Source organism: Gavialis gangeticus, unplaced genomic scaffold (genome assembly GCF_001723915.1).
Source record: "Gavialis gangeticus isolate Ggan-Ray unplaced genomic scaffold, GavGan_comp1, whole genome shotgun sequence".
In the NCBI taxonomy this organism is placed as follows: domain Eukaryota; kingdom Metazoa; phylum Chordata; order Crocodylia; family Gavialidae; genus Gavialis; species Gavialis gangeticus.
The window spans coordinates 135,306,722-135,316,786 of record NW_017729025.1 but is presented as its reverse complement, the minus strand read 5'-3'; the positions used below and the strand labels follow the sequence as shown (position 1 = coordinate 135,316,786).

Genomic DNA, 10,065 nt, shown 5'->3' with positions numbered 1-10,065 from the left:
TCAGGTAGCCCCCTTCCCCTCTTCCTTACTGTCAGACGCTGTTCTCCCCGAGCACATGGAAATGAGAAGCAATTTTGAGAACACTGACCTGTAATAAACATACCTTTAGTAATTTGCATATAAGGAGGTTACTGCAGGTACCCATAGACTTAAAATTCACCAGTATTGACATGTTTTACCTTTGTTTAAAACTGCTGCAAGTTTTAGCACAGGTATTCCACAAACATGCTTTTAAGCAACAATGCTGCACCTACTTAATCAAGAATACAAAACTATGAATGACATTAGTCTAAACCCAAAGGCTCCTGATTTTACCACACAGTTCAGTGGGCTGGCCATCAGTGGAGACGACAGCAGTTCAAGCCATGGTGACCCCACAGTTCAGTACTGCTCAGCATCTGTGTGTATACCAGATACTCCATCACAAAGGATCCATGTGCTAATTATCTCCCTACTCATGACTGGAACCAGGTGTTCTTGTCATGAGTCCTGGGATCCTCCAAAAACGTATATGCAGATGAAGCACACAGCAACCTGGTCCAGCTCTACATCCTGGAGGGTGGGGCCACACTAATCATATGCGACAGTCTAGCTGAAAGAGAGGCTGACAGAGGGATTCTGTATGAACTGTCTGGGGCCTCGGTTGGTGATATTTGCCAGGCATTTAAGGCTGGTGAAGAAACAGGAATAATTGGAAATGGAAAAGAAAGGCACAGCTCAGTTGTGGGAGTGAGTGAAGAGGAAGTAAAGATATTATGCAATGTAGTGGCTCACCATGACTTGCAAAAAAGTTGATGCTGACGGGGACTGCACAGTGGCGACGTGTAGGGGGTGTACATGCACCCTGAGAGTGCTGGTGCACCTCCTCACAAACAGCATTCTCTACTTAGGTATGGATGGGGGAAAGGTGAGAATGCTGGTGCCCCCCTGTTCCCCAAGGGTGCCAGCCTGGGAGTGGGGGCACCAGGAGAAGCTATCCCTGTGGTCCCCCCACAGCTGATTGCGCTGACCCAGAAGTGTCATGCCATCCCAGAAGTGCCAGTGGTGCAGCACTTGTGGGTCAGTGTAATCAGCTGCAGGGAAACCACCCCCACCCCTCCAGTTGCTGACTGGCCACTGGGGGGGGGCAAGTGCCCCCTGACTCAGGAGGCACCAGTCACCCACGGGATTGCATGTAAGTGATCACACCCATATGTATTTTATTCAGATGGGCTGCACTAACCTGTCCCTTGCTGTAGTGTCTCATCATCTTTTTTTGCCCAGTATGAGCCATATGTTTTATAGTCATGCTCAGTGTTGGCTACATTTAATAAAAACTTCTAGTTGGTTCCATTACTGAGTGCATGCTGCTTTTGGCAGCAGTTTAATGATAGACCTTGTATGTAAGGAGGTTTCCTAGCATGCAAATGTAAGATGAGGGGCTTTTCTCCTCATGCTGGCTGAGTGGCAGGGTGTGTGCAGAAACTAGCCTTATATTTGAATAAATATGGTAGAACAATCAGCAAAAGCATCTACCATGGGAGTTAGAGAAAGCTTCAGACTGTTATGCTTACCCATTCCTCTTTCTGGTTATAAAGGAAGAAAATCCTAAACGTATATTCCATTTTAATATTGGGTTACAGTATGAAAACACTGAACAGCACAGAAGTGTCTGAAATACTAAGGTCTCACTTCTACAATGTATGTGCTTAACTTTATGCCCAAAAGTCGATGAGACTGAAACACTTACTTAATGTGCTGCAGAATCAAATCACCTAAGTTCAGGTGTTTCCATATAGACTGAAAGAGCTTCCTTTGTGTTGAAAGAATATTAACAAGCCTCATTGCACCGGTCTGAGCGAGAACTGAACTTGGCCCTATAATAGTTGACTTGTCCATAAAATATCATAAAAACCAAGGAGTGCTGCTGGTTCACTCTTAAAGTATTCATAACCTTTTATGTCCCATATATAGTTCTGCTGCTCTTTATGCCAAACAAAAATTTGCAGCAGAGAACTGCAGGCAGAATGAATTTTGTAAGTGTGAAATTAACTGTCCAAGTGGCTGCCTTGAAACTGAGCACTGAGGACAATTTAAAATGGGCCGTGACAACCTTGTCAGTGGCTGAATTGGCAGTGTCCTCAAGGATTCATCCTACCAGTAGATATAATGACCAAAACAAAGTTGTCATTATCATTCAAGATGATTCTCTGGATGAGGCTGATCTAATGTACTGGTATCCAGAAAAACAAAAGGCTTTTCAAGGGCCTGTTTCAGAACAGTAAACACAGAACAAGGAGCTTATTAAGATCTTATTTAAAGCGTCAGCTTAAAGCTGAAGCCCAGAGGAAGATTTCAGAAAACAAAAACAAGTGGTAGAAAAAAGGTGAAACAAATCCAACAACTTGTTGACACTCATTACATGCGGAGCTTCTTCAGTGCAATCGAGACATTTACGGACCAAGCTCTTGCAGACTCGCCCTACTCAGATCTGAAGATGGCAGTATACTCGTCAAAAATGAGTCCATCAAAAACCAGTGAAAAAGAGCACTACCAAAAGCTCCTGAACAGAGAATTGATAATGACTGATGACACTACCGACTCTATCCTGCAGCATCCAGTAAGGGAAGCACTTGTCAGTCCACCAACCTTGGAAGAAGTCTATCAGACGACAGACAAAGAACAAAGCATCTGGCCCCTATGTTATACCAGCTGAGATCTTCAAAAGCTGGTGGAGAAACTATGGCCAACAAGTTCCACATACTGTTTCTTAAAATCTGGAACACTGAATAAGCCCCTGCTAATTTAAGGAATGACAATATTGTCTCCATTTTTTAAAAGGGAGAGAGTTTCCACAGTCAAACCTATCAAGGTAGCACCCTCCTCTCCACAGCTGGGAAGATCCTTGCTCGAATTCTGTTGAACTCATTGCTCTCTCTTGCCGAGGAAATTCTTCCCGAGATTCAATGTGGCTTCAGACCATCAAGCAGCACCATGGACATGCTTTCTGCAGCCCAGCAGATCCAGGAAACATGTTGAGATCAACACTAGGAACTGCATATGGCCGTTATCATAGATGACTGCCTTCATCATATACAGTGGTTCCACTACAGAGCCCTTTGCCATTTATCAAGCAGGACCGCATAATCGCACCAGTTCAGTTTTCCATCTTTCTTGCTCATCCACGACCATCTGCCAAATAGCATCAGCATTGAGTACAGAATGGATGGAAACCTTTTCAGTCTCTCCCACCTCCATGTCAAAACTGAAGTTACACCGGCCTCGATTGTAGAACTTCAGTACACTGATGATTGTGCTATTGCTGCACATACCGAGGTGGACCTACAGAGCACTCTCAACTGCTTCTTTCAAGCACACCATTGCCTGGAAGTAACCTTTAACATCAGAAAAACCAAAGGTGCTTCACAAGCCTGCTCCAGGCCAATCAACTCTCCCAGCAAAGATCCTCATTGATGGAAAAGAAATGGAGGATGCTGAACACCTTAGCAGCCATCTCTTAAAGAAGGCCCACATCAATGAGGAAATCCAGTATAGGATCCGATGTGCCAGCTGTGCCTTCAGAAGACTGAATCATTGTGTGTTGAAAATCACAACATCAGGATTCAAACAAAGCTCCTACTATACAAGGCTGTGGCAACCCCAACTGTTCTCTATGGCTGTGAAGCTTGGGTAACCTACAGGGACCACCTGAAAAGACTGGAACACCTTCACCAGCACTACCTCCAGAAGATCCTTGGCATAAAGTGGGAGGATCATTACATAAGTGCCAGTGTCCACACCCATGCCAATACCATCAGTATGGAAGTTTTGATCGTTCAACATCAGCTGCAGCGGACAGGGCATTGTGCATATATGCCTGATGTATATTGACCAAAACAACTGTTATACTCCCAACTCAGCCAAGGATAAAGGACATGTGGGGGCCAGAGAAAATGCTTCGAACCCTCAAGGCAAACATTAAGAAGTGTGACACTGACATCACAAACTGGGAAAAACTAGCTTGGGACAGAGCTACATAGTGACACCTTGTGACAGAAGGTATAATCTTACTTTGAGGAAAACCAGCTCATCCTGGAGGCAGAAAAATGACAAAAATGGAAAGAAAGGTAACAATACTCCCTTTAACTAGTACCTGTGGCATCTGCCAGAAAGTCTGAAGCTCTAGGACCGGCCTTTTTAGCCATCAATGGACTCATCTACAGTCCTTTACTTGGCCCATGGGAGTAACCATCCTCGACCGTGAGGGATCACCACCACTGACCATTTATGAAGTATAATCTTTGCAGATGTTGGAATAAGAATACTGAAGAGACATGTTAGAAGGAAAAATTGTGATCTAGGACAAAACCACCTAATTTTCAAATGTACAGAGTGATATATTTTTGGCACTGATTTTTGCCCAAGATCATGGGGAACATTTCATTCAAAACTAGCTGCTCAGCAAAACACTTTTATTCTGACCCCCTGATCGGTTATTCAACAGGAAATGTTTATTTTCACATTAATTTCTAAGTAATTGCTGCTGTTTTAACTTCCCAACATGTTCCAACTCTTTCACCTCACAGAAAGAAATGAAACAAACAGATTCTAGATCATGAGATGCCCCAGATAAATTGTTGCAATATTATCATGACTTACTTAAATAGACAAGCTACTTTAACAGTTATTAAAAGACTCATCAAAAACAGTTATATTTCATTGCTTGCTGGAGTGGGGAGTTTTAAGACAGCTCATGTAACCACCACTTTGATATGCATTACTGATACAGAAACCGTACGTAAGCAGTAATGTTAGGAGCAGCTGCATTCTCTTTCTTTCCTTCTCAACTCCTAGAAGAGCTTTTTACTGTACAGCTCCTCCCCTTTCTTTCACTGGTTTCTTCAGAAGCCTTTAACATAGCCACTAATCATGCCCTGAACCAAATCCTGCCAAATACAGACCGCTCCCTGTGATGAGTGCCATTTCCATGGGCAGGAAGCAGATTCTGGCTCTGCCCCAAGCCCCAGCACCATGCTGTCACTGCCCTGCAATCCAAGTCCCAGCCCTGGCACCACCAGCCTGTCCCGCTCCCAGAAGCTGCTTCCTGCCCAGCTGCAGCTCCATCCCGTCCACCCAGCCGAGTGCACCCTATTTACTGGTGTTTCGGGCTGGTCTCCATGAAGACCACACCCATCCGCTCTGTCCAGTGCTTCTGGCAGTGGGTATGAGGCTGATGGACCAAGGTGCTTGGACACTGGGGCTGGCAGTAGCAGTGACACTGGCGGCAGCAGCCAGAAGCAGCTATGCCACCAGGGCTGCCAGGAAACAGTCCAGCCACCACACTACCCCAGGCCCACTGCATCCCCAAAAAACATCAGAAAAACCTGCTGCAGGCTGGATAAAATCCCTTGGTGGGCTGGATTCAGCCCATGGGCCATATTTTGCCCACCCCTGCTCTATACCTTTTTCTTAACAAATGCTTAAATTCATTCAAATGCATGAGCTTCATTCCCACTCTGTTGCACACCAACAGCATAAAGTACTAAAAGGACCAAGGCATTTTTTATATGGCTTCCAACAGTAATGAACAGGAGGGAAAATAGAAGCACGTCACTGAGCTCTGCAAGCCACTTTTCTTCAGTTCCTACATTCCAAGAGGCAAGCATTTCTTTTGTGGCATCTTTTATTGGACCCACCGCATAATTGAGAGAAATGCTGGACAAGATTTGGGAGACAAAAATCTCAGATTGCACTTTGTACCTAAAAACTTGTCTAATGTCTTTGCCAACTACACAGTTGGTCCAATAAAAAGACACCAGAAAAAAAATAACCCTTGCCTCTCATATTTCCTGGCCCATTATGGCTACAAAACCACTTGAAGCCTACTAGCTTCTTAGGTCAGTTCAGAAGATCTCACAGCATTCAGACAGGCTAGAGAACAAAATAAGGACAGTTGGGAATATGGACTGTCAAGGTAAGAATCAGCAAAAGATAGAAAAAGGCAGATTATTAGCCTCAATATATCTATACCATTGGCTTCCTTCATTTCTGCTGGGGGAGAGAGAGAAATGAACTTCTAGCAAAGAAGGGAATTCTGATCACAGACACAGCAGTTAAAATACAATCCTTACAGGCAGCTAAATTCTCAGGCAACCCTAAATTTTAAAAATATCAGATATCCACAAACTTTCTTAATACTAAAGAATAGAAAGAGGCAAGAAAACATGCAGTACTTTGTGACTAACTGGGTCTTCTCTGCATTTCTAAAAAAAATGTTTTTGAACACAAAGACCATATGTAATTGTCACCTTATTAGCATTACCAGTGTGGTAAATCAACAAAGGTAAAATATGATAGACTGATTCTGAACATTGCTTTACCATTTTACTTAAATTAACTCCATTTTTCATGCCTGCAAACAGCATTTCAACTTGTAACATTACAAAACTATATGGTTCACCTGATATATGGATTGGTGGATTTAGAACAGGCTTCTGCTGCTGTTATTTAACAAAAAGCATCAGATCATCAGCTGGCCACTATGGCTGCTTGCAGACATTAAAAAAACAAAACAATGGTGCTTTACTTTAAACTCAGGGTGCTCCCGCACTGAGCCCAGCATGTGCCCAGAAGAGGCAACATGTTAGTTGGACCTGGCTCACCCACCATCTGTAGAGATCAGGTGCTTTAGTGGGGCTTTTTTGGCACTTTTATCTAATGGCCAATACAATCAGCTATTAGATAAAAGTGCCAAAAAGACCCTCTGAAGTGTGTGATCAATACAGACATTGAGGAGCCAGGCTGAAGTAACGTGCTGCTTCTTCCGGTAAAGTGTGTGTGTTGAGGGGGAGGGGGAAGTTTGAGGGGTTTTTTGTGTCTGCGAGCAGCCTATGAAACTTTTTTTTTTTAAATCAATATTAACTATATTAATTGGACTAATGCCACGAGAGTGGCATTTGCTAGCAAAAGTAAACTAAAATAACTGTTTTCAGAGGTGTGCATGTTCTTCCTGGTGTTATTAAGGATGCTGGTACATAAAGAAAGATAAACAAAAATATGGATCAAGGTACACTTTAGGTTCATCAGCAGTAAAAAACAATCCACTAGGCATGTTTTAAAATGACAGTTTTCAGGGACAGAAGTCTTACTTTTCAGTGCTGAGGGGGAAAAAATGAACAACATTAACTGTCATACAGATATTTGAATAGAAATAGCAAATAGTTGGCACAGTAACTAAACTAGAAGTTCACAGATAATGTCCATTCCTATATCTCAGAAAGCTTTCTAAAAAGGCTTCCTATGTCAAACTCTTTCAGAAGTACCTCTGCCAAATTCCTGCTAATTTTAAGAGGCAACTAAAACAATGAAGACAGTCAGGAGGCTATGGGCATCAGCCTAGCCAGATCATTTTCCAGTATTTTCCCATTTCACGTTCAAATGGTGTTAAGGATAGATTTTCCCCAGGGACCATGAAAGGGCACGAATATAGCAGTGGAGAGAGGGAGAAGGATTTTTGCAGCAGTGCAGTGCTCCCCTCCCCACCCCCTGATTGGCCAAGGGACCCCAGAAGTCCCACCCCTCCAAGAGATTGACAGATGAACAATCAGAACCGAGTTCCTTGTCCCAGCTCCTAGGTACTGCCACAATGCAAATCATCATTACACAGTTACCATCTATTAGCTACAAATTAATGCTGGCTTTCCTATGCAAACAAGATATTTTTTTTCCTCACAGTAGTTTTACAGAACTAAAGACAACTGAGAGATTCAAAAGTTTAGCTTTATCACATCCACAAGCTTTATCACTTCTCAAAGCAAGTTGTGTGCAACTGAATTGGGTCATCCATGCCCAATAAAATTTATCACATGCCAAAGGAACCAGGAAAGCCTCCCAAGGCAAGTTACCACTTCAAAGGACTTATTACATTTTATTATTCATTCACTTAGCCTCTTGCTTCTTAGTATGAAAGTAAAAATATTTATCAATCCAGCCAAACAGCACTCACCTCTTGAGGCAGTTCCAGCTTAGACCTGTCATCCAGTCCATTGGAGTGCAAGCCCATCAAATAAGGGACAGGGGCATCTAGGAAATGAAGAAGGGAGGCTGGAAGAATGGGAACATATACATGCTGCCACTGGAATGGGAACATTAGTGCTGTGATGGTCTCTGCCACAGTCATCAGTCTCTGGTAATCTAAAAAGCAAGGAAAATGCTTGTGAAAGAAATATAGGTAAGTGCAAACAAGCCAGTTGTTATAATGTTATTATCTGGTTTTAATTAAGCAGAGTTTCTTTAGCTGATATATTGTGGACAGCGTGCGCTTTCTTCTAGATGTCTTATATGAAGTGTTCTTCAGTGCCTTAGCACATTTTGAAGCTATGAGTTCAATGCAGATAATTAAAAACAGGCTGAACAAATAGGTCATTCTACAAGTCCTAAGATAAGAAGAAAAGTTGGTCCTGATTCTCACAAAGTCACTCCATTACAGCCAAAATGACAGACAGAGCACCATTTTGAGCAGAGGTAGTTTTACAGAGCTTATGGGAATAGCAGAGCAGCATTTTCAATCTAATTCCAATTTGTTCATGACTTACCATAAAAACTTGCATAGAAATGAAAATCAAACATACCTTTTAGCTTTCGAACAATTATTTTAAAATTTTAGTCATTCAAACTAGTACAATGCACTTCTTACCACAAGCAGAACTCCACTTATGTCAAATAACTGTATACAAGATGAGGATCAGCTTCATTTATATTTTATAAAAAAATCTGTAGTCCTAGTTCTTTCCAGATGTTCAAATTAAACACTGAGGGCTGAGAAGCTTTAAAAAGTGATAACTGTACACGGCCAATACACTTTCCAAACAATTTTCTACTAGACAGTTACTGCTGTGGCAGGCATCATTATGCCCAAATTAATCTTTTCTGTGCACGAAAATATATAATCAGCCCTAGCAAGCCCTCTCACAGCTTTTACAGAATCTATTAGGAATTAGCAATGGAAGAACTGGGGAGGGTCAACAGTTCAATGCAGAGAAGTGTAAGTTCAGATGGTTAAACTGACCTGCTGAGAAACTCTTGCCTCTACAAAAGTGGCCGGAAAGCATGCATGGACATTCTCAAGACTCAAGCTATATACATGTGCAAGAATGAGGAGCTGGGGGAAGGGGGTTAATAGTATCTTCCTTCTCAAAGTCAAATTCAGAGGCATAGTTTAGCAGTTGTGCACCTGGGCAGCAGCAGTGCATTCACCAAGCTTCACAAAACTATGATATGCTTCTAAAAATAAAGGATGTAGAGAAGCTGGAAACTCTAGATCAAGTTGTGAGGATCATTGTGGACATATCTGTTATAGGTACACAGTCTCCATAATTCAGGCTACTGAATATTTTCTTTCCCTAAAATTGCTGCCTTTCTTTATACACACACACAAAATCTGAGATTGTCCCTGTAACCTGTAATCAAATCAAGCTTTTAAAGAAGAGCATCTCCAATTCATGACAGTGCCATACAATTTTTATACCACCCCTCTTTGATCCTTGTATTTAACTGAGATGATGTTCCAACCCAAATTTTCTATGATTCTATGATATCTCAGTCACCCTACCGATGCATCTTCCAACATGATGTTTCAAATCATGTTATGGGAAAGCTGAAGACACTACTGAAAAACCCTTTAGCTTTAAAAAGGGAAACTCCCAATACTTAAAATAAAGAACTAGTATCTGGTTTAGGTGACCTTAAAGCAGCTGAGGGTATACACAAGCCAAAATCAAATGAGAAGCAGTAATGTCCTTGGTAGCCATGTTGATCCGAGAGACAAGACATACAAAAAAACTAGAACTCTTAGTTCCAAAATTGTATCTTTTATTAGACCAACTGGGAAATTGCAAGAAAAATGTCCTTTTCTGCAAGCTTTCGGGATCACAGTCCCTTTGTCAGGCCCTGGGAAAAGTATAGATGGTACAAGGTGGTAAAAAGTACCCATAGGTAGGAAATAAACTTCATTTTTGCACAGAGGGAGCTGAAGATGGAAAGCTGTCCCTCTGGGTCCTCTTTTTTTTTTTTTTTTTTTTTTTTTTA

The 10,065-nt window shown here is 42.0% G+C and overlaps 1 protein-coding gene across 3 annotated transcripts in view; it reads right to left on the bottom strand.

Moving 5' to 3' along the window:
• DENND5A (DENN domain containing 5A) overlaps positions 1 to 10,065 on the bottom strand; it is a 139,947-nt gene that overhangs the window by 69,226 nt on the left and 60,656 nt on the right. For all 3 annotated transcript variants that reach the window (XM_019519596.1, XM_019519594.1, XM_019519595.1), the window contains exon 5: positions 7,985 to 8,172. In XM_019519596.1, coding sequence (XP_019375141.1) covers positions 7,985 to 8,172 — 188 coding nt within the window. The remainder of the gene's footprint in view (positions 1 to 7,984; positions 8,173 to 10,065) is intronic.